Here is a 24908-nt window from a genome sequence, read left to right as displayed (position 1 = left end):
GAGGAAGGCTCACAGTCCTTCTCACCTTGTACTTTTCCCCGGAGCATGCGCAGATTCTCTTGACCATTTTCTTGAATAATTAGTGTTTTCCAGCTGGTTTATTCATTCTGTCTTAACTAAGAGAACCAGTGGGACTTCTGTCGTCCGTACATGGCTATCTTTACTCATTGCCAGGACCCGACAAGTTAGAGCACTCCTGTTCCCCAAGGACAAAACCGTAATATTTTGCTGAACACAGCAGTTCTTGGTAGATTTTCACAGTTTTGATGGACACAGTAGTCCTTGGGAAAATTCAGGGCAAGCAAGATTCTTAGTAATATTCAAAAATACTATAAGTAATGCTATAACTTGCTATAAGTAAATAAACTGCTAAGCATTGTGCTATAAGTAAATAAGTCTCAAAGCAAGTAATCATTTCTCTGTATCCATTGAGCCAACTTTATTCCCTTCTTTCTCAGAAGAAAACAAGTACAAACCCTGCTTGGATTAGAGAGGATTATGAGCTGCCTGTTTGGGAGTTCATGATTGGGACTTCATGATGATGCAGCTGGGTAAGTGATCTCACTGCAGTTATTTGGTAGGAAACCTTTTGACAGCATCTAAAAGGCATTGAGTGTTGCAGTCAGTTCCTTCGCTGAACGCTGGAGTTCTTCCTTCATGGGTTAAAACGGGGGAAGGGAACGCTCTCATGGATGGTGTAAGGTGTCTGTGCCAGCACTGCCCTCCTCGCCCTGGGGCCTCACTGCAGCCCTTGTCTTTGCCTTTGCTGCAGCTCCGTGTCCCCTGCAAGACACCAGCTGTGCCCAGTTACTCTGTGGGTTTGATCTGGTGAGTGCAGCGCTTGATGCCAGGACCGATGTTTCTGATGTGCCTGTGTCACCCCCAGGGCTCTGGTCCTGGTGTCCAGAAGCTGGCAGTGCCTGTGCTGGGGCTTTGTGATCTCCTCTCCACGCCCTGGGCTGCCCCACATGTGTCCTCTTGGAGTCAGAAACGCAGGCAGCCAGCAGAGAGCCAAGTGTGACCTGGGAATGATGGCTTCAAGCTGAGCTTACTGGTGACAGCTGGATATTGTGCAGGAAAGCAGAGGGAGGTCATGGGGCAGGGAGAGTGTTGGCAAGGGAAGAGGGACTTGTGGGTCCCTGAGGGAGCAGAGGTGGCTATGTCCCAGCCCAGGAATGGAGAGGGGGCAGCGATATAAACCCCATAGCTCCTCCGAGTGCATGGTCCTGAGCATGGCGGGTGGTGTGAATTTCAGCTCCTGGGCTCTCTTTTTGAAAGCGTGGGTGTTCCCTGGGGGCGATGGCTGATGCTTCATTTTGTGGCTGGCTTGAAAGTCTTCTTGGAACCGATGAGGCCGGTGATTGCGAAGGAGCCTGGAGGAGACTTGGTCCTCCTGCACTTCCCTGTCTCAGCTGCACCCATGTACCTGGGCAGGGAGCTCCATGAGAGAGGGGTCTATCTGAGGACTTTTCCATCTCCAGGCATGGTGAGGCCCAGGAGTGGGTCAGAGAGTGGAACGGGGTCAGCGAGGGACTGTCTGTAGCCGCTGCTGCGAGCCGGGGTGACGCATCCGGGGCTGCGGCTGTGCTGGAGCCGGGCGGTGTGCTGGAGGCGGTCTCAGGGCCTGCTGGCTGTGCTCACTGCGGGCTTTGGGCACTGAGCATCCCTGTGCCCTCTGCCCCCATGTCACAGAGCTGCCCCCCCAGCCCCCACCCCCCATCCCTGCCGTTGCCATGGTGGTGTTGGGGCTGGCTGTGATGCCCAGTTGCCCTGGCAACGGGGGCAACAGCCAGTCTGGCAGTGGGGATACCAGCCAGTCTGGCAGTGGGGATCCTCCCGTGAGTGTGTCCCCACAGCCCCCGCGGAGTGAGAGAGGTGAGGGATGCTGCGGGGCGGTGTCTGCGTCCCCTCCACGGCCAAAAGCCGGAGGGTGGCTCTGGGTGCCGGTGCTGCCCGGGTGGCTCAGCTGCGGGCGGGGCGGCTTGGGAGCTTGGCGGAGCAGGGACCGGGGCTGCGGGGGAGCTCGGGGAGGCACTGACACCCCCTGCCCCACGCCGCGGGGCTGGGGTCATCCCTTGTGCGAGAGGGGGGTACCTGGGGCAGGGGAGTGCCCGGGGCAGGGGCCCTCGGTCCTGCATTTGAAATCCGTAGGTGATTTTCTGAGCAGCAGCTCCTGCGTACATCCAGGGAAAGGACCGGTGGGCTTGGCAGTGCTGGGTCTACAGCTGCCCTCGATGATCTTAAAGGTCTTTTCCAGCTTAAACGGTTCTTTGAACTGTGGTCCGGATGCCAGAAAAAGAGTAAATAAAAAGGGAGATGCAAAGTTGCCAAGCCAGAATAGCAGAGATCGGATGCTGGGAAGGGGAAAATGGGACTGTAAAGACTTAAGGCAGGAGCCACAGCAGTAAATGATAGTATGTGGAGCTGGGGACTCTCCATCAGGCTCCTGGAAGGGACCCTTGGTGCATCTCACTGTCAGCTGACAGCTGAAGTTCATGAAAACAAATAGTTGTGGCTCTTGGGACTGCACCCACAGCTAAAGTCTGTTTTGGCTCAGGGAGTTTTTTTATGGAGTTTGACTTCTATGAATCTTAACTCTGCCACTTACATATGGTCTAATCACGAAACAGTGTGAGGCAGCCTTATGTTCTCCACTTAGGAAGGATGCCACAGCCTGGAGACACAGGTGTATCCTTTGGGTCTGCCGTGAATGGGATTCTGGATTTTTAAAGTCTCACTGTTACTCCTTCCAGATTTTCCTAGTCGTGGCCACTGGCAAGATTCATCAGTCCATGGGATCCCCCAAAATGGCTGATGGACTCCAGAGAAAGGCGGCAGTACGCTGTTATCCGAAGCTGGTCAGAGAGGCAGAGCGGCGTGTGCCTGTAAGTACCTGCTGGGGGCCGGGTAGGAGCTGGGCTAAGGCTCCTTAGGGAAGCTGCCCCTGCCCCTCCTCTGCCTTCCCCTCGCGTTGTCAGGGCGCTGTGGAGCCAGGCACCACTCCCCACCTCTTTGCTGCCGTACTTCTGTTGGAGGGGGCTGTCATGGTGCAGGGGGGGTGGGCTGTATTGCTTCAGGGAAAGTCCAGGGTCTTGCCTGAAGGTGCCAGTGGAGCCGAGATAAAGGAATGTACTGGGCCTTGCACGGGAACAGCTGAAGCACAAATGTGCTGCCTTCCGTCCTCTTTGCTGTGTGGGCAGTAACATCTCCTGTCACAGGGGCATACCTGCCAGTGCTGCCCTGGCCACACCGCTGGGCTGCTGGGCATGTGGTGGGCTGCTCAAACCGCCTGGAGTCTTGAGAGGACACGGCTGTCCCAGATAGAATAGCTTCCAAAAGAGTTGTTTTATGGCATCTCGTGTCCTGTGTGGAGCACTGATGCAGCCCTGCAAACAGCAGTGGGGATTCAGGGCGATTCCTCCTTGCCACCCACAACTGTCCCGTTTGCTGGCTGGAGCTCCCTTCACTGGAGGTGACCCAGTGCTGAGGCTCTGTCAAGGAGACATCTCTGTATCCTCCTGTGGAGGGGTCTGTGAGGCCAGAACAGAGAGGAAGCAAGTGCTGATGGAAAAGAAATAACTAAAACTTGGACCCATCCCTCTCCACCTCTGTCTTGGCACAACACTGCTCTTCTGCTTTCCTCTGACTCACCCAGCAGTGCCATCTCCACCTGCGAGTTGGTGTGAGCACTGTGCAAGGGTGGAGTTAGGGGATTTCTGATAACTCCTCCCCGCTCTCTTCAAAGGTCTCTGGCTCAATCCAGCAAAACTCAAGAGGGGACAAATACCCAAAAAGCAGAAATCCCCAAACATGTCACATCACCTCATGAAGGAGATGCTAAAGGGACAGAGCCACTTGCTTGGAGCGTGTGTATTCAGCTCTATATCATTAACTTACTGATGTTAAATATTTCAGCAGGTAGTTTACAGGACTTCCAGGACTATCCTAGTGGCTGTGATCACAAATTATTGATCAGTGGTACTTGAACACAAAAATCCTTCCTGCAGAAAAGAAAAAAAAGTAAATCCTTTCTGCTGGTGTTTTGCATTTCAGCTGACTCCCTCTGCCTTCCTGAAGGAGATGTCTCTTACCACCCAGCAGAGGCTGGCCAGCACCCGGGAGATGAGGCGGCCCCGGATTACCCAGCTTCTAGACATGGGAGAAGCCTCCCATCACAAGGTAACCTTTTCCTGCCCTTTTCCGTGCTGTTTGATGTGACATTTGAAGAGGGTGTGTGTTTGTGACAGGCGTGCCTCTGGCTCATCTGAATACCTCAGCGCCTAGGGCCTGTTGTCTTTTCAAACTGCTGGTGGTGGTGGAGTTCCTTCTGCTGGGGAAAGGTAGAACGTTTTTCCTTGGTGAGAGGTTGGAAGTCCTGATCTGTGCTAAATCAATATAAATAACCTCTGCTGAAGTTGGTGGGTTTTGCTGGAGTTTAGCTGATACTGGGGGAAGGCAGGGGCAGGCCACAAGGGCCCGAGCTTCCCATTTTCCATCCTCCTGGCGAAATAGCCACCTCGTGCTTTGGTGTAGTCACTGTCAAATGCTTGGGGTCATGGGACTCCTTTGACGGTGGCAGCATTGGCCTTTGAAGGCTGAGGGCCTATAGTGATTACTTGTTTTGCTTTGTTAAAAAGATTTAACAAAACCAAGTGCATTAATGTTTTGGGTTGGAACAATGTGTGGGACCTTTACAGGGTGTGAGATTTTGCAGGCTGCCAGATATACAGATATCTCCTGTAAATTCTTGGGTTTTGCTTGCTCCATGAGTGCTGGTGGCTCTTCAGGAAGGGCTCTGGAGCTGTGTGACCACGTCAGCACAGGGCTCTGCTGGCAGTAAGCGCTGCCTTGCCTTCTGGAGAAGGAAACCTGGAGGAACACCTACCAAAAGAGCTTCTTAGCTTGAGCCTGCTTAGTGTGGTCCAGAAACTTTTGATCAGCTCAGAACAGAGGTGGGGGGCTGTTTCCCTAGCGTGAGCTGTGCGGATGTACTCACCGAGAGACTGTACTCCACTGGAGATCGGTGTAGGATTCTGTCGTGAATCTTTCTGCCAGCAGCTGACCCTCCTCTCACCGCTCTGTCTTGCCTCTCCAGTTCTCAGCAGTTGACCTGGACCAGAGCTTGTTTCAGCCTTTTCCTTCAGAGGTGGTATTTCAGAACTACGTCCCCTTCGAGGTCTATGAAGTGCCACTGATTCTGAGGAACACTGACAAGGTAAGTGCTGGGATGCAGAGGTTTAACACTGTGCTGGGAGAGCCGTGTAATTCCTGTGGTTTACAGCGTAACAAGTTATCTGCTGCAGCACGACACATCCAGAATAACATGTCTCACCACCTTTATTTTGCAAGACGGTGGAAGTCTTCCCATGCTGGGAATCCTCCCCCTGATTTTGGCCACGCATTGGTGGTATCTAACGCAAAGGAGCTTTTCTAGTCAGCGTCCTTCCCCTTGAAAGCCCTGCATTGATGGGGATGTTGGGGGTTGTACAGTTGTTACCTTCTCTCCTGCTTTCCCTCGAGTGAGCACCATGTGCTGGTGGCTCCCTGGTTAGTCTCGGTTTCTGGCAGGGCACCTCTGCCTCTCGCAGCCTGTTCAGCTGCCTCTGTGCAGCTCGCTGTCAAAGCCCAGGGCTTGAGCCTTCTCCACTTCATGCTGGAGGAGGTTATGGTTAGTGGCATTAGCACTCCAGGAAGGGTGTTTTGAAGCAGCAGGGGAAACGGACTGATCCAGCAGAAGCGGTGGGAGGCCTTCCAGCGTCACTTTAGGCTCCTGCTAAGCTTAATGCAGTTCTGCTCAGTTTTCTCTTAGCAGCGTGTCTCTCTGCTTTCCCTTTGGAGAACCGCAGCACATCCAGAGTAATATTCTCTTGAAGGTCTCCACCTTTACTTGAAAAAATTGTGATCATTTTGAGATTTCCCAGAAAAGTTGAGAAGGGAGAAGTTGAAAAATGTCAGCCATGTTGTTGCACTATAAGGAGGAAAATTTGAATTTCAGCAGGGGAAATGTTTGCTTGAATGAGGCACGTTCCAAGAGCAGCTAGTGGGAAAAGACAGGAGAGAGGAAAGGAGCTGAGTGGGAAAGTGCTCTGGGAGAGAGCATCGTACACACAAGGGTTTCTCTTGACACGTAAGAGTAAGTGTGCTGGAAGCAGAGAAAGTTCCGAAAAAGAAAGGTGTAATTAAAGATACTGTTCTGTAATGAAGAAGAAGATGTGTATGTGAGAGGAGGGCAAGATGGGCAGATGGAAGTGTACGTGAGAGCACGTGAATTAATCCCCCTCCAAATCTACCGGTCTTGTTGGAAAAAAAACAAGGGGACAAAAAAATCTGTCAGGGCATGTTGCAGGTGGGGGAACAGCAAGAGAAGTCAAAGTATATTCTGAGGTAACGGGTTTTGACAGGGACATGGTTGAAAATGGAAGACCGTTTGGCAAAGACAGTTTCAGGGTGGTCCCTCAGTTATTCCTGGAGAGTCCTGCCCCATTCCTGGCCTGGTTTAGCTTGGGAGTACTGGAAAGAGCAGCGTGGGTGCCCCTGTCCAAGGGACACCCTTCATGGGGTCCACACTGATTCTGGGCACTCTTTGCTGTAGGTATCCTCTTTCCTAGTTTAAATGTGCCTCAGTTTCTCTTGGTTCCTATGGCTCTGCTTTGTTCCCATTAAGTTTTTGGGCTTCAGCTGCTCCGTTATCCAGATGGCACTTCAAAATATTTGTCGTTGCCAAGTACCAGCCAACAGGCAAACAGTCAATTTGCTCTGTTCATGCTTCCTCAAGTGGAAAACAACATCTGCATCCGCATTTCTGCTATTCCCAGTAAAAGATAATAAACTTGTGCAGCTGTACCTTGTGATTTGTATGCTGTGTAAAGGGGAGGCAATGTGTGAGCTGTTGATTTTTTCCAAAAGGAATTAGTTTTGAAGCTAGTAAGTCCTCAGCCATTGGACAGCTCTGGTGGAAAAGCAAGATCAGCTTTAAGGGAAATCCTTGGCATATTGAAGTACACAAACATAGAGATGATAATCCCAAGAGAGGTGCTTATATTCTAATTTTGTTGGCTTTTGGTGATGTCCAGCAACACTGTACTCTGTCTCAAAGTTTTCTCACCAGTTTCACAGATCCCTCCAAATCACGCTGACCTGTACTGCATGGTCGCCTGAGGTTGTCTGATCCATAAAAATCCAGCTAACAGCAAAGTGTATATTCCAGATAGAGGCTCTGTAGTCATTCAAATAGAGAAGTGCTCTGCTGTATAGTTACTGCTCTTCCCTGTGTGTTGTAAAATTGCTTTTCTGTCTTCAGGCTGCTCCTCACCACTCTCAGCGATGTTCTCGGTGGCTTTTGCTGAAGGTCTTAGCTCATCTCCCAAGGGTCTTGGTGACCAAAATGTTTGTCTGCAGTGTAAAATGTTCTCCTGGGTCTTGCTGTCCCAGGGCACTGCTGGGAGCAAAGGGTGTTTGGAGACGTCAGGACTGCCTTGGCCATGGGTTATCGGGCTCGAGCGGGTGGTGAAGAATGAACCTCCATTTTGCCCAGGCCTCACATGGGTTATTTATCAGTGAAGCTGCTTGTCAGTCAAAATTGCCTGTTTTAGACTTTCTGAGATGAGATTTGGTGCTCAGGCGTTGACATCAGTGTGCTAGAAAACACCTCTTTGCTGTGTCTGTGCTTGTGGTATCCCAGAGGGCAGAAACCTGCAGCAGGGTACCTGCCTGGACTCCTGGGTGTGGGGAGGAGTGCCCAGAAATCTGCCTTGCCTGCACTGGCAGCTGCCTGGCTACAGGCACCAGGCAGCAAGAGCCTCCAGAGAGCCGAGAGTGGCTTTTAACAAAGAAACCACACCGTGAGTCAGTGCTGGTCACGTATCTCAAGGCAGAAAATGCCTCTGAAGGCCATAATTGATAGGCCCAGCCTGGGGGGCTGTGTGGCTTTCCATCATTTTGGCAAGTTGACCGCTCTCATCTTCTGCATCAGCCTTTCCTTGTAGTGTATTTTGCTTCTCCCTTGCTTCTTTACAGCCCGCTCTAAGTTCCCTTAAGCCATCTCCTTGTTTCTTGTCTCGTTGTCTTCCTATGTTCCTCCTTTTGCTCTCCAGGTTTCCTTTTATTCCCAGTAAGGCCACAGTGTCTGTGGTCTCCTCTTGCTAGTCTGCCTGCGTGACTGTAGCAGTGCAGCTTGACTGCCCCACTCAAACCCAGTATGTTAGAAGTGAATTTCTTCCTCCCCCCAGTATAGCAGGTACTGTTTTGCCTTTGGGTATTTCATCCCCCTCCAGAGGCGTGACTGCTTGGGTGTGTGCAGGCAGAAGCCCGCAGGTTCTTTGGGCTGGTTGATATGCTATTGTGCCCTGGCAGAATGGATTCCATCCCGGTGTATTCCTCTGTAAGGAACTGAAGGCATTGATGCCTCAAACATTCATCGACACAGAAAACCTCCAGGACCAGCTGTGGCCTTTGGATTAGTCTAAGGAATGTCACCTGAGGGAGCGGGAGTGTATGGAAGGCTGCACCCCCCCACTCCCTTGTAGTTGTGTTGACAAATGCCTTATGTGGACCTCAGAGGGGGGGAAACTGAGTGAAACCAAAAGTTTCCCCTCGAGCACCAAGACCGCTCATCACTGGCTGCACTGTGTAAGCCCGGTACTGTGTGGCTCCATTGTGTCAGCCAGACACCATGCTGGCCTTGCTAACGGCCTCGTGCTGTCGCCATTGAAGAGGCGGCAAGGCCTGACAAGAGGTGAGCATTTCTGCCCCAGAAGCAGAAGTGTGCTAACCAGCTGGTAAGATGAACTGAAAAGGGGACAGAAACTTTGTTGCATCTGCACCCACCAGCCAAGATGATCGGACCTGAGACAGTGCTGGATCCAGGGGTGCTGATCCGGATTGCTCTCCCTCTCCGTCTCCCTCTCCCTTTGTAAGACACCACATTGCTTATTATCCTTTTCCAAGTTTAAATTGTTTTCTACCGCAAGTAAAACATTTTAACCGGTCGCTTGGTGTCGTTTCACCTTAATTTAACCCAAGGGGATCACAGAACTGTTGCGACTCTCTGGGCTTCCAGTCTGGGTTGTGACAACCTCAAGAGTTAGAAGTGCTTTGGAAAAGTGGTTAAGGAGGGATGTCCCCAGGGCACGGCCAGGTATTTTCTCCTCATGTGTCCGTATGAGTGGCAAAATCATAGTTTCCTGTCTTCCCTGCAGGTTCCTCGGCTGGTGAAGGTTGTCTTGGAGCCGTCGCCTTACTTCAAGTTGACCAGCCCCAGTGGTGTGTGCTGTAAAGTAGCACCTGGCATGCGCTCAACTTTCCGCATCCTGTTCACCCCGGAGGAGAACAAGGTGAGGCTGGAGGTCCAGAGAGGTTGGTGCCTTCAGTGTAAGCTGAACCTGCTGGGCTGGATTCAGAACAGGGCATCTGCTGTGGGTTTTGAGGACTGTCCTGGTTCCAGTGGGGTTGTCCTGGATCTAGAACCAGGGGAAACTCCTTCCCCATGGGGAAGATTATGCTCTCATAGGCTGGAGGCTCTTACATGTTTCAGATCACTTTTGTCCTTCAGTGATGGAACATTTAATGTCATGTCTGCTGGTTTGAGAGATAAGAGAGTCTGCCGTCTGTAGTGGGGCGGCCTCCCGAGGTGTTGGTTTCTGGTATCTGTCCACTGCTGTGTGATTATGGGTTTGCTCCACTAACGGTAGATACAGAGGTGTGTTTAAAAGTGACTTGTTACTTGGAGGACCTAAAGTGAGCCTGATCAGAGTGAGGACTGCCACCCGTGGAAACTGGAGTCACCTTAATTCCTCGCGTGTTGGCCACGGTAGCGAGACAGTAGAACATTATGTCTGAAGTCATGACGGATTTTACGCACTGGTTATAGCCCACAGCCTGCTGTGGGGTCTGCTCCAGGCTGTGGTCGGGCAGTCTGCAGCTGGTCTGTTAGGATGCTGTTAGCTGCTGCAGCAGGGACTGACGGGCTGTGCTTTCCCTCCCTGCGCTTCCTTGAGTGTTCCTGAGGGAAGATGCATGTGGAACTATAGGAAAACGGCAGGGTGGGGTATTGATGTTTGACCATCTCATCCCAACAGTAGGGGTTTAATTATTGTGGAAAATACTAGAGGAACAAACAGATCTAGAGAGCTTTTCTGTTTCCCATCGGGCAGCCACTTCCCTGCCTCACCCTGGACTGGAGCAAAGATGGTGCTTTTCCATCCCCTCTGTTTTCAAGCCTTGCAGCTGGGCTTCCCTGAGGACACTTGTCTGTCTGCGATGCAGCTGGGAGGCTGGGGCAGAGGGAGCGCTGTGCAGGTGGCAGGGAGCCAGCCTGGCACAGGCACACTGAGCTCTAGATGTCCCTAACTCGGCAGGAGGTTGTTGGGCTGCAGGTGGCTTTGAGACATCTGCCTGAACGAGCACATAGGGGAATAAACGGGCAGGTACAAGCTGCAGGCAGACACGTTACCCAGAGCCTGCGCTGTGGCCGTCACGCGTGTTACTGTGGCTGCTCTGTCAGCTGGCACCTCTTCCATGCCAAACACGCCGTGCCTTTGCTTAGAGGTTTGCACATCAGTGCTGTGGCCCTGGCAGGTCTGATTCTCAGTGCTGTGATGTGAAGGGTCAATGCTGTTATCTGGAGGCTTGTTAGTGCAGAAGAATTTAATACCTGGCATGGACAGGAGGAAGCACTGCAGGGAAACAAGGACAGGCATGCTGAGTCCTTTCACCACCGTCCTGCTACCTCTTAGCACTGTCCTTCGCATGGCTTTGTTGGAGAGACGAGGCTAGGGGACAGCTTTGAGTCAGCAGATGTTTCTGCACCGGGCCAGCGGTGCAAGAACTCTTTGGGCCTACCTGCTTTTCATCTTTCACTTGCTACTTAGATATAATTTAACACTTTGTCCTATCCTCAAACGGCACGGATATAGAAAACTGAAGAGAAAATGCCCTGTGGTCCCTAGCTCCCCATGCTTGTGTAAGAATGTGTTCCTTTGGAGGGATGAGAAATTATTTCACATCATTAGGGTTAAAATTTTGTTGTCCTAGGGCAGTTCTCCAAACTACTCAAGTGACACAAGAGCTTAATCTCATTGAGGTAGGCTTTGCAAAGTACACCGGTGCCTTCAAACTCTGATTTATTCATATTAATTAGTGTACTTTTGGGAGGTGGCAGAGGTATATTGGTGCCCGTGAAGGGCAAAGTGCTGCTCTTCGAGTTTAGAGAGGCAGCAGAGCAACACGTGAACATCACCACAAGTGGGGTGAGAGAACCCTCAGAACCCCCATGTCCAATACTTTGTCCCTTGTCTTGCCCTTGAACTGGCGAGTGTATGGAGCAGGGAGCTCTGCCAGCAGAGCTTCAGCGACACTCCGGTGGTTTCTGGTGCACTGGGGGTTGTGCAGGGCATGGGGAGAGGGATGCCTGCTGCTCAGTGAGGAGCACGTGGGGATTTATACAGCTGAATCAGAATTTTGTACAAATTGAGCATTTTGTCTCGTACTTGATGGAGTGTGGGGCCAGCGATGCACCAGAGTGCCGTAGCTCAGCTAGAAACGCGTCAACAGTGCAGTCAGGAGGTGCACGGCACCTTGAAAACCCCTCAGCAAAGAGGCTTTGGGAAATGGTTCTGCAGAGCCGCCTGCATTGGGCTGGCAGTGGCTTGCACGCAGAACACCTGTGTGTTAGTTGTGGAAGGCTGACGAGCGCTGCCTTTGAAGAGGCTCTGCCCCTCTGCTGCTCCATCACCTGCAGGGAGGGTGGATAACCCCGTGAGCTGGGACGCAGGTACAAACCCCTCTGCCAGGGCTGGGCACTCCTGCTGTGGAGTTGGTTTGAATCTGTTCTTCCCTGGGGTAAGTCTGACTTCAGCAAAGTCACTCCTGATTCGAGGGAGTAAAATTGTGGCTAAGCCCTAAATAAAAGGACCACGTGAGTTGTTAGTGGCTGAAATGCCACGTGCCATATAGCGCTTGCTTGAAAAATGAGCAATTTCCTATTGTCTTGCAGTCATTTGGGAATGTGCCACAGGATGGGACTGTCAGAAGGTAAATAAAGAGCTGGCATGTCTCTGTTTATTGGCACTCTCCTTAGAAATAAGAAATATTAATTTTTCTGTGGGTCAGCATTTCCAGGTAGTTACTCTTGCTGCTTCTGTTGTACACATTTCGGGTTTAGGGCTTCAGCTGCACGGTGTGGCTGTTCTCGTGCCACCCTGTGTTCGGGTGTCCTTGCGTTATGGTCTGACAGTCTCTGCCTAATTGGAAACCATCGTGGAACTGACTGGCAATAGACAGAAATACCTACCTTTGTGTGTGTCCTTTGGCTTATTAATAGATTATCTTAAAGGAAGAAGGAAGCAAGAAGCATATGAATACATAGCACAGCTTATTCTGTTTTGTCCTCTCGCTCTTTTTGCTGTAGCAATACAATATATTCAAGCAATACACGTTCAGTCTGTAAGGTTTGCCAAATTCACTACTGTTGCTCAGTGGAGACTGAATTAATGCTCGTTAATGTAAATTATGACAGGCTGATGAGTTATTGCATTACTGAAATCAGAATTCAGTCGGGCGCTGTTAGATGTTTGGTAGCACACTGAAGCTATTCCAAGTATCCTTTTAAGATGACTTTTGAGGGGAGGAAAGGGGCAGAAAATCAAGGCAAATGGCCCTGTGCAAAATGAACCTGGAGCCAAGTGACCGATTTCAAAGCCTGCTGTGAATTGGTGGCTGAGGAAGGCAGGAGAAGGGCCACCCTTTCTCATGGGAAGCTGTCTTCATCCTCCAGTCTCTCCTCTCTTAATGGCCCTTCTTTTCCAGCCTTTATGATATCCTGGTTTCAGCCGGGAGCTTTCCCTGCTTGACTTGCTACGTTACTTTGTGCTACAAGGATCTCTTCTTCGCAGTTGTCTGATGCAATGAGTTCAGTGAGGTATTTAGGGTTGGTTTCACAGCAAAACCGCCCCCTGCGTTTGCTGGTGTGCTGGGCAGTGAAGGTTGCTGTCACTGTGACAGTAATTAACGTTAACCTGAGCTTGCAAAGAGCCTGAACTGACACCTCTGAGACACAAGCAGTTCTTTAATTTCACTGGGTGAAATTCAAATGCCAGTGGTGATACTTCAGAGGCCTGAGCTTGTAACTTATTGCTTCTCGAAGGTGAATAGGAGAAGAGGAACCATCGTACAGTGACAGGTGTTTTCCTTGAAACTGGGAGAGGAGTTGTATGAAGGATGAAGTTGTATTTTCATGAAAATCTGTAGACTGAAGCTGGTGGGTCTAAAAAGAAACTTTAAAGTGTGGAAGCGATGCAACCCCTCTCTCACCCAGGCATGTTTGTTTAGAAACCTGGATTGAAACCGTCTAAGGGTTTGCAGTTGCAAAGTAAAACAAGGCTGTGAATTGGTTCCAGCTGTACCCGTAGACTGTAAGTAAATGCCTAGCAGAGCTGGTAAGGCAGGGCAGTGCTGCAGTGGAGATCTGCAGCCCCCATCTCCTCCCACGGGAGGGTTATTCAGCTTGCAGATGCTCACAGGACTGTGGGTCCACAGCGGCCTGCACAGCCAGCTTCTGCCTGGCACCCCTCTTCCCTTGGCTTTCCCCCGGTTTGGCCTGAGGCTTTGTTCAGCTTGGTGCAAGGTCCCATTCTGGTGGGTCACGGAGCGTGGCTGAAGGTCAGGGCACTCTGAAGAGCTGAGTCCAGCCTTGTACAGGATGCAGCGTCCCAGGGCGTCCCTGGAGAGGGGGCTCGGCACGCAACGTGCCTGTGCGTGAATGGCGAGAGGCAGTTTGCTCTCTCAAGATCATGGTTGTCTCTGAGGCCAAATCCTTGTTGCTTTAGCCTTGCCTTCATGTACCTGAGATTAGGCACAGGAAGAACTCTTAAAGTCTAGTGTAGAGCTGGAATAGGCTGCCGAGGGCAGGGGTGGAATTGTTAGTGCTTTTAAGTACTTGTCAGACATCTTGCAGGAGTAGATTGGGTGTAGAGCTGAGCCAGTTCTGCGGTTGGGAGATGGATCAGATAGCTTTTTAAGGGTGTGTGACCCCAGCCTTGTCCCTATATTGCTCTGGGAAAGGGTAGGAATTACACACTTACCCTAAACTCACCTGACATTAAAACAATTCCCATGTCCAGCTTGTTAAATATTTCACCAAAGACTGAGTGTTGGTCGTGCACGTGGCAAAGTCCTTTTGAAAAGGCACCTGAGCATCCCCTCCCTGGCCAGCATCATTGAGGTCACTGTGTTGCTGGGATTGGAGTTAGTACTGTGGCACAGTGGGTGCTTAGTGGAGCCTTTGATCATCTGCGGTGGGGATGATCACGGGTTCTTGTTACTGCTGTAATCCCTTCCATGAAATTGCTCTATGTTGGTGCCTCTGAATCAAAGTATCAGAAAATTTCGTCAGGTTCTGCCAGCTTGCTGTGAAAGCAGGTGAATCCATGGGATTGTTTCTTCTTTGCAAGTTAGCAGCCTTGTTCAAGTCACACTAAAGGAATGAAAGGTCCCTAAGGTAAAAAGCCCTTTGACGTTACTGGATGCTACTGTTAGAGTCATAGAAAACAGCAGTTTTTCTTCTGCCATGGGATGGTACAAAATGCACTGTGCTGAGATTGTTTCTTTCCCTGCAGGATTATTTCCACCAGCTCACCTGCATCACAGAACGGGAAAAGTTTATTGTGCCAATCCGAGCTGTAGGTGCCCGAGCTATCCTGGACTTCCCTGACCAGCTGAGCTTCTCCATCTGTCCAGTCAAGTACAGCTCCCAGAAAACTCTGCTGGTTCGCAACGTGGGTAACCGGGAGGCTCGCTACCGCATCAGCACTGAGAGGTAAAGGAGCTTGTCTTCTTTGTGCAAAACACTGTTGCATGATAACACGGTTGGTAACAACAAGGAACCAGAGCATCTGAGCTGCTGTGTTGTGGCTGTAGCTGGAAACGGGCAGGACACGTGGGTTTTGCTGTTGCTTATAGTGTTTTAAGTATGATGGAACCTGTGATAAAAGTCTGCGTGCTGCAGCGAGGTTTTGTACTGCAGTGGTGTCTCCAACAGAGCATCTCTCAAGATGGATTCTGTTAGATAGAAAGAGCACATGAAGGAAGGCAGCCTGGCTGCCCTTGGGCTGTGTAAGATGCTGCGTGGCAGGCGACAGCTCTAGGAGCTCGGTTCCTGTAGACCGAACACAGTGTTAAGAGATGGGCAAGCTGTGAGCTGGTGAGAGAGACATTTACAAATTTACCAGCAGCTGTGTCTTTATATGCAAGTGCCATTAGAGATCGTAGATCAAAGCAATTGGTATTGAGGCCCTGACACAGGCCAGGAACTTTGTTTTCCAGTGGGTTTGGTCTGGTCCGTGGGACCAAATATTAAGTAGAATGAGCTTTTAGGTGGAGATGAGCAGACACTGGCTTAAAAACTGCACCACAGCCCCAAAGCAGCGTGCTAATGAGGGCACAGGCAAAAGATGCAGCAAGTGTCTGGTGCATGGGTTGGGGGCCTTTTCTTCTAGAGCTTTATCTCTCCCAGATTTCCTGGAGAGTGCTCGAATCTGTAAGTATCCAGCTTGCAACCTCCTGATCCCGAGTGCCTTCTGAAGTGGTTCCATACCAGTGTCGGCCAAAGACACCCATGCTCCGGGAGCTGCGAGCACGTGGTGTTCCGGTGGTCCCGAACCAAATGCCTGACATGAGCTGTGTGGTGGACAGCCTGTCCTGCTCCTTCTGGTCTCAGAAGACAGCCCCCGGTTTCCCAGTTGGCTGAATGGGAGAGGGTGATGCAGCTGCAGGGAAACTGGTTCAGTTGGCTGGTAATTCGTGGTGAGTTGCTTGGTCCCGGAGGCCTTGGTGTAGGAGCTGAGGTCAAGAATGCAGCAAAGACCAGCGGTCTGACTTGGTGCACCTGAGCTGCTTCAACTTCTTCTCCAGGAAAACAGGGCTCAAAAGGCCAGTCTTTACTTTTCTCTTGTGAAACATGAGGGTTCAAGAGGAGCTTCCACCAAACCCTGGCAAGGCTATTTAAGCAGGCTTCTAGGATGCTGTTTAAGGAGGCTGCTTCTTTTCCCTGTGGAAACACGTAGGCGGGAACTTGTAAATCACTGCACAGTTTTCCTCTGGGATTTCCAGATCTAGCTGTTGCCACCAAAATAAATACTCAGTAAAATCTCAGTAATCATCTTTTTGCAATGGACTCTCCAACTCTCCTATTGAGTGATACAGCACGTCGAGTCCTCCTTGATACGGATTTTAAGAGTTTCTGAGCTTGAGCAAATATTTCCGCCCAGATTTGCAATAAAGAAATGGGAAGCATTGCAAATGTTTTATTTCAAACTACACACAAAAAAATTCTGAACAACTGGACTGCATGTGTACAGGGATGGGAAGCTGATATGATTTCCCTTGTCAGCTGAGGGCATCTGCCATCTCTTCCATTTCATGATAAACTTTTGAAAGCTGCTTTGAAATTTCAAACAGATGATTTATATCTTTGAATATAAGTAGCATTTTATTCTAATTAAGTTGCCCTGACTTTCATTCAGATTTCTTTTTAAATACTCTTAAAAGAGTATTTAAAAATACATGCTTGCATGTGAGAGGAGGAGGAGGAGGAGGAGGAGGATTAGTGGAGTAGAAGGGAGTGAGAGATCTGTCTAAGCTTATCGATCCATCAAGTGACCTCTGTGTCCTTTATTCTCTATCTAAACAATTTAAACTTGTGTTTTCTGGCCTGAGCATATTCAGGCTCTTGCCCATTCACAAGTCAGCTGCAGATGTCACCATTTCCTAGTCCATCGTGCTGCTCATACCACGTTTCCTCGCAGCTTTTCTCTGGATTTCCTTCTCTGTGGCATCAAGCATAACCTGTCTGCCTTCACCTTCCGTGCATTTTTCAGCCCATCTCCAGTCCTAACCTTTCCCCTCAGCTCTTGCATCTGGTCACTTCGTGATGACTTTCCCTGCCTGTTACTCATTTATCTAAAGGCTTTGATGTTTTCTGTTGTGCATTTCCCTCCAGGGAAGAGCTCTTAAGTGAAGCCATGGGGCCAATTCAGCATCCTTCTGCTGTTCCCGTTTGGAGCTCTCCCTTGCATGGTTTCTACCAGAAGCATGGCCGCATATTTGATCACTTTTCATGGAGGGAGAAAACCACCACAGCCCTCCCCGTTATGCAGTCTGGCTTCGTGCTCTCCTCCCTCTGCATGTCCATACCCAGCTCTTAGCTGCATAGCATGGTAATAAAAAGTAATAATAGTATAAATAGAGAAAGTCTCTTCCTGTTGTCTCATTGTTAAGGCAGGATAACGAGTTTCTGCTTCATGACATTCACAGAGATAAATGTCATCCCAGTACATCCGAGTTGAAAAGGGTTTCTGGAAGCAGATCTCAGTGCAGCACTGCCTTCTCCTGACATTGCTGACGTTGTGCTGTGCCATGCTATGGGGCTAGAGGGGATCAGTCTGAGATAAGATCCATTTAGGAATGTCCCCACCAAGCTCTGAAGGTTCAGGAAATTATCCTGCGAGGCACAGTGCCTCGAGCCCCCTTGTATCCCTCCCTGTAGTACCCATATGCTACATGGAGGCGTGAGACTGGCGAGTTCCCATAGGACGTGCAAAGACCATCCAAGGACATGAAAATTGAGCCTAGGTGCAGTGAAAGAGGGAAATACAGACCTTGCGTGATGCTGACAGGATTTTTTAGCACAGAGATGGAGTCTTGGATGCTTTGACTGTAGCAGGCTGGGTTTACTGGAAAAGATATATTGCTTGAGTTTGGTTGTTATACCGTTACTATAAAATAATATATGCCAAGATGAAACTACCTTTTTTTTTTTTTTTTTTTTTTTTTCCCTGCAATAGATCTTAGTAGACAGAAGAGGCAATTCAATCACCAGTAATTTTACTGTCTTCCTTGGGTTTGGAGGTAGCTTGTAATGAAATCTATTTTCCCAAACTCAAATGATTTTATAAGGCCCCAGTAGACCAAAGAAAGGTTGGCTGCAGGAGATAAACATGCCACGGCACTTGAAGTATATTGCGGCCTCCTTGCACACTGCGTGTGCCAAAGGTGTGGTTCAGGAGAACAGGCAGCATGGTAGTTTGAGAGCCTGGGCCACAGAACTGCCAGCTTTATTCACTTGTCAGTCGTATTTCTCAGTTCTGTCAGGAGTATTTGGCCTTTGGTATCATCACGGGATGCCCAGCTGTCAAGATGGGGAGCTGTTGCCTGGTGAAAGTAAGCAAGATGTAAATGCCAAAACATATCATGATGAAATTCCTTACGAATCTAGTGTTGCTTTCTTTCTGAAGGGCAATAACAGGCAAGATCTCGGCAAGTACTGATGGGCAGGTCTCTCCTAAGTTGGTGTGGCTAGATATGTTTACACAAGCTGCATAAGGGACTGCAAGGTGCCATTGGGAGATCTGGACGTGTGAAAGTCTAGATGTCGTACAACAAAGCAAACCTACAAATGGACATAGTTACAAAGCATGTCAGAAGAAAACGAGCTATTAAAAAGCCTCCAAACCTTATCTTTTCTGTCTTTCAGGAGCAGTGGTGATTCATTAAAAGGGTAGATCTAACAGGATGCAAATTATCCCAAAGAACAGCTCACATTTAATGGGTAAAAAGCCAATGTCTATCCCGCTAGTGCCATCTCTCAGCAGTGGTTTTCATTTGGCTGTGACAGTGTGTCAGGGATGTCTCCTTAGCATCTCATCTGTAGGCTGCAGACAACAGCTTAGTGATGGTGACTGAAATTCAGGGGAGTTAAGTTAAACCATGGAGCTTGCATCTTTGGGTCTTGGAGAACCAGGTCCATGTGAGGGGTAATGAGCTCCCACTACAGCAGGAAGAGTTGTCTCATGGGTACGGCGTGGGGTAGGATGTAGGACAGGCAGTATCTGATTTGTGCTCCATTTCTCAGCCCTGAGAACCGAGTCCTGAACTTGGCTGGATCCTCCTTTCACAATTTGAAAAGATGAAGGTATTTTCGGGAGGGTTATTCCCATCCATCTGAGGGCAGGAGTATGTAGACATGGGGAAGGAGCAGGAAGGTGATAGGATGGGAGGTAGTGCTGAAGTGTTGCCCAGGATCCCCCTTAACTGGCAGCTTTTCTGTTCTGGCAACATTTCTGAAAGGAAAACAAAAAACAAAACCAAAAAAACTCCAAAATCTCTGCCTTTCCCACACCAGGCAATGATCCCACCCAAGCCCTGGCAGAGACCTGCAGCAGTCCTGTCAGTGACCATCAGTGCGGGTGCAGGACCGTGTAGAACAGCCCGGTTCTGAGGCTGGTGGTGCCTTGTCTTTCCTCCTCTCTCCAGAGTCTCAGGCCCAGCACACAAACATTGCAGGCCCCGTGCTTCGGTGGCAATGCTCCCGTGGTTGTAATGGGAGCAGGTCAGGCCCCTAATTGCAGTGACATCTCCTTAATGAGCAGAAACTCCAGCAATTTCATCAGCTGTCACTACTTACATGAACAAAGTTCAGCTTGCGCATGGCTCCAGTTGTTCTCAGTATTTTTGTGTGTGTTGCATTCTCTAATCATGGTACAACTCTCCAGAGCATGTTTTTAAGGTGACAAATTGACCACCAGCAAAGCACTAAAAGCAATAACTTCGTTTTCTAAGTGGGGCTGTAGAAGAGCCAGGAAGCCCAGCTGCAGAAGCGTGTTACACCTGGCTTGTCCCTTTGCATTAAAGCACTGAGGTTTGTGTCTGTCAGCCAAGAGCCGTTTACCTGGTGACAAATCATAATTGCTCATATTAAATCCAAAGTACCCCAACACATTTTCATAATTCTTTCCAGTGCATTGCACAGAACTTGCCTGGTGGGCCAAGCAAACAGTTACCGAGCTTGGATGACAACCCCGAGTCCCAGATTGCAGTGCTTGTGAATACACAGAAAAACCCCTGTTAAACCCGCCTTGATGTGCTCCTGGTAATGGCACTTCATGTAGCCGGGGGTTTAACGGTTCAGGCTGTACAAGGGATCCTCCTGCCGTGTCTTGTTTCCACGTCCTTGTATCGCTCTAATCCGCGTTTGCACTTATTCAGCTTTTTCTGATTGTTCCTTTTCTTAGAGCAGCTTTCACTGTAATGCTGACGAAATGCACCCTTTCTTAGGCTAAACTAGGATGTTTTCAAGGTAAAAAAATGAATTCTGCAAATTAAATCATATTTATTCTCTGGTCTTCAGAAAGACACTTATTCTCCCTCCTGTCTGATTGCTAGGCTGCAGTCTCACTGGGACAGGTAGTGCCCTGACATTTGCATCTCCTGAGGTGGAGTTTATAGGTGGCAGGAAAAGAGAGATTCCTGCGGAAGTCAGTGTCAGGTTGTGCAGGCAGATCGCTCTCACCCTCTCTGTGCTCCTCAGAACCCATCCTCTGGCTGTATTGCCAGCAGTCGGACTCCTGAGCCTCCCTGCAGAGATGGGGATGCAGAGTATGGGGGAGGTGAGGTCGTTTGACACCACAGGATGTTCGGAGAGCCGAATCTCTTCAGAAGTGAGAGTCTGTAGCACCATTTCTGATCCTCTATGTTCTGTTTTTTCTGCTAGCTGTGGTTTGTTTGCTTCCTGCTTGCCCAATGAGCTGAAGTGGAGTAGGCTGCAAAAGGAGTATAGTCCCCGGATCGCCCACAGTAGCCCTGATGTGTCTCTTTCTCTGCGTTGCAGCCCCTTCTCTGTGGATCCCTCCATCGGGACTCTTGGGATTGGTGATGCCGTGCAAGTGACAGTGGAGTTTCACCCGCTGAAGACCGGGGATCATTCCGGTTCCCTGGTAGTTCACTATGACACAGGTAAGTGCTGGGCACTGCGTGGTGCACGCTCTCTGCATCCTTCAGAACAGAGCCCCTTCTAGGCAGAATAACGTTAAACTTGCTTTGCAAACTACTTCTAAAAGTTTTTCTTTCAAAACCTCTGCACGTCTCCGTGCTTAGAAGGGAGCAGTTAAAGGGCAAAGGCTGAGCCTGTTCTGTGTGTCCTGTGTGGCTGTGTGCTGGTCCATCCCTGCTGTCAGCACGGTGTTCTCCCCCCAGCACGCCCCATGACAGTCATCTACCATCATTGCCCGATGTCGCAGCCACCTTAATTCCCTCTCCAGGTGTACCTCCCCTGTCCTTTACCTCGGGGAAAAAGTGACAAATAGTGTCACTTTAAGAGTAGGTGGGAAAAACTCAAGAAAAGGTGTGATGTTAAAAGGCTTCTGTCTGCCTTGGTTCAGCAGAGGTATCTCGTGATGCTGTTCAAGACACTTCTTCAGTTGCCTGAACGCATTTGGTGTGCATTTTCTCTTGCCTGAAAGAGAGGTTTGTTTTGTCCCTGTTCCTGAACTTCATTCCTGGGAAGTGTCATGTCCTCACCTAGGTGCGACTGCGATGCTTTAGCCCAGCAATGAGCGTTTTATTGTCTTGAGTTTGTAGAAGTTCTGTAAATTCTCTTATATCTTCCAAATGCTCTTTGCAGCCTTCTGAGTTATCACAGCTTTGTTTAATATTTTTCAGTCAATGACACATTCACAGAAAATTTATGCTCAGAGAAGCTCGTTGGTTTGGGTAACACTTTCTTGACAGAACAACTGACATTTCAGAGAACGACAAAAGGTGCCTCATTTGTATGCGTTTAGGGAACCTATAGGATAAACTTCAGAGGGATAGATCTTTTCCTGGGTTGGATGAGGGCTAACAGGGCGGTGGGGTTTATACCATGTGAAATGGAAAGTGCAATTGAAGAATCCAGGGCCGGGATCTTCACAGCTTGCTTGGAAAACCTGAGCCTTGTTCTTAACACCTGATCCCTCCATGGGTAATCTTTGCCAAAGTGCTTTTCATGGACAGGCCACAGGGACCAAACTATCTGCTGGCTCTGGGGTGGGCAACCTCCCCGTAACATGGTGCAGCTGCCTGGGAGATGAAGGCAGGATTTGTTCCTGCCTGTCAATACGGCGCTGCAGTTATTTTTTAATAAACCACAGACTGAGAAGGAGAGCAAGGAATAATTAAGGGATTATTTCTCACACTTTGCAGCATACAAAGAAGTAAAAGGCTGCTGAGATTAATTGCTGAAGTGAAACCAAAGCGTTTAATCAGTCTTAAAAGCCGCTTGTTTTAGGCGTAGACCGTGTTACCCAGCCTGGCGGGGAGAGCCCTGGCTGCTTTGTCCTGCGCTGTCAGACTCCCTGCGACTCGCATACAAAAAGCAGCTGGGCTGCTCTTTCAGAGCTGCCAACAGACTGTTTCTTATGAAGCGGAGGCACTAAGAGCAAAATATCAGTGTAGGGTGTTGGGAGGCGTTTTCCTTGCTTTACTCTGTGTCTGTATTGACTTGCTCACAAGTGGCAGTAGTTCTCAGTGAATCCCACTGGTTTTAGTGTGACTGATGCAGGATCAGGTGCGTGTTGCCTGGCTTTAATTTTAATTCAAATCTGTCCCTAGCATTGCTTAAGGAGACACGAAGCTCTTCCCTTTGCCTGCTATTTGGCTGATTAAAATTGTGCCTCCTTTACACTGTCCTGGTTAGGAGTGCAGGTGCTGTCCCCTGGACAGGCTGTCCGCGTGGTGGTAATTGTGTTGCTACAAACTTTACAGGTGACTGTGAAGAAAATGTCTTTGCTGCTAAGAGCATAATGATTTACAGTGAAAATTTGATCTTCACTGCTTTACATGTCCCAACTCCTCCATTTCCCCCATGTACATGGGTCTGGGTGTGAAAAAGCCCAGCTCATACTCCATCTGGGAACGTAAACGTGTTGGGATGCTGAATCCTTTTCCTTGGCTGAGCAGGCTTACTTCAGTAATGAGGCCACCCATGCAGGGGCTTGGCGGTGTGTTAGTGGTCCCTGTACACATGCAGGACACTCATGAAATCCCAGCCCTGGCTGTTTATTGCTGTTTGAGGCTGAACAAGTAATGGTAGCGTGGACGTGCCAGCACCTCTGAACATCTCAGCTACCACGAGGATAAAGCATCTGAGAAAACACTGCCTTGTTGTGATAGTCATCTGTGGTTTGGCCTTGGAGAAAGCAACTACCTTTGCAGAGCTCTGTTCTCTTTCCTCTAAGAACCCCCTTTCGACCAAGGGTCTTGTCATCTGTCTTGCAAGGCTGGCATTGCAGTCACTGAGTTCTAGGAACTCGTTTGAAAGTGAAATGAAAATCCTATTGATTTAGTCTGTAGACCAAGTCTTTTCCTTCCTCTTTTTTCTCCTTTGTAAATTCACTGATGCATGTGGACAGGCAGCAGGGTTTAACTGAGGTTTAGCCCTTGTTGTGCTGCATTTTCTGTTCCTGAGATCACTCAGACAAGTTGCTGAGTGTTCTCAATTTGAACTGACTTCAGCCGAAATGGAGGAGGCTCAGTACTTGCCTGAGCAAACTCCCTACCTCGGTACATACTTGACTCGTCCCTGTATTGTGCAGGATACCAGGGTGGGAATACTAAAACCATTTTCTGGCTTTAATCTTAGTCTTGTGCCAGTGTTTACAGGGGCTCTGGTGCTTCTGTGAGTAGCGTTAAGCTACTGTTGAGCTAAATTCATGGCAACAGACGGTGAGCTTCTGACGCCCACCGCTGTGTGCCACTGCCACTCCAGTCTGCAGCTGTTCATCTTCATGCACTTCTCCGTTCCTTCCACACCAGGAAGATTTACGGTAGCTGCTTACAGGTGCTAAGAGGTGGGGAAATCTTCCGCTTCCTAAGCAACAGCCCCTTTTGAATCCAAAGCTTCCCTGTAGTGCACTAACTGCTGTAATTCTTTTTTATTTTGTGTTTAGTGCTGGCAGATGGTTAGAAACTGACATTATTCTGTGAGTTTTTAAAGAAGATCTTGTTTCCCGTGTTAGATCCTAAGGTGTAAGCCAGACTGATGCTGTACAAGAGGCTTCTCTAGATTTTCCTTGGGCTATGAGGCATTAAAAAACTTTGCAAGGGGATTTTTCTTTCCGCCTGTCGTAGGTGGTGAGTGCATGTTGTGCTTTTTTTTCCTTCTCTTGTGAGAATTCCCAGCAGTATGGCTGGTTTCTGTCAGACTTTTATGTTCTCGTACATCTGCTTCAAAGTGAGTGGAGGGAGTCGTGTATTGTAGGCAAAAAAGGTGTAAATAGGAGTTTGTGCAATTATATGTTGACTTTGCATCTTAACAGTAGCAGCACTGCAACAGACCGAGGGTTGGTAACTAATACTTTATACAGCCGATTGGTTATATGCTCTTATAGTTCAAATCACTTAGATTGATGGGTGAGTCTAGTTGGTCTCCAGAGTCTTTGTTTCTATCAAAACAGGTAATAGGTAACAACTGTTTCCTGTCTTTGTTTCCCCTTTCCTAGAGCTGCTTGTAATAATGAATTTTTCTCATGCTGTTTTTGGTAAGGTTGTTCTGCTCCTTGCAGAGTATGGCCCCTCTCCAGGGCCTTGTGTTTCAGGAGAGCTGATTTGTCACTTTGAGGGTAGATGAAGGGGAATGAAGTTTGTGCTTCATTTGCTTGAGGTTTCTTTGCACAGCTTTGTAGCTCCACAACTACATAACACCCCTCTGAAGAAAACCCCTGCTCCAGCAACCCATGGAGCTGACTGCGTGAGCACAGACTAGGGTGTATGTACTAGGAGGGTGGCTTGGAAGTTAGAAATCTCCTTCTGGCTGTTTTGTTCATCCTCAGGCATGCACAGAAACAGACATCTGCGTGACGCTGCATCCCCCATTTTTAGCACATGAAAGATTTCTGGAAGAATGTGGTTTTCATCTCTCTGCAGGTCATCCTTGACCACAGCTTGTCTACTCTTATCATCAGTGGAAATCACTGACGTGTTCTAAGTGTCATTACCGGTGGAGGTGTTTCAGGACAGAACTGAACATTCATTAGCCTCCTTTCCTTGTGGATCGATCAGCATCTGCTGAGAAGCAGAAGCACAGCTTGAAGGGTGACTGA

General features: G+C 49.1%; 1 protein-coding gene across 1 annotated transcript in view; it reads left to right on the top strand.

Moving 5' to 3' along the window:
• The first annotated feature begins 1348 nt into the window (after nt 1-1348).
• LOC141963908 (hydrocephalus-inducing protein homolog) overlaps nt 1349-24908 on the top strand; it is a 106175-nt gene continuing 82615 nt past the window's right edge. The window contains 7 exon segments of the mRNA XM_074913644.1: nt 1349-1486; nt 2754-2885; nt 4054-4179; nt 5096-5215; nt 9198-9332; nt 14613-14812; nt 20660-20784. Of these exon segments, the coding sequence (XP_074769745.1) occupies nt 1349-1486; nt 2754-2885; nt 4054-4179; nt 5096-5215; nt 9198-9332; nt 14613-14812; nt 20660-20784 (976 nt within the window).

Source organism: Athene noctua, chromosome 9, assembly GCF_965140245.1.
Source record: "Athene noctua chromosome 9, bAthNoc1.hap1.1, whole genome shotgun sequence".
Lineage (NCBI taxonomy): Eukaryota > Metazoa > Chordata > Aves > Strigiformes > Strigidae > Athene > Athene noctua.
Note: the sequence above shows the minus strand (reverse complement) of the source record. Positions and strands in the feature narration are given on the sequence as shown.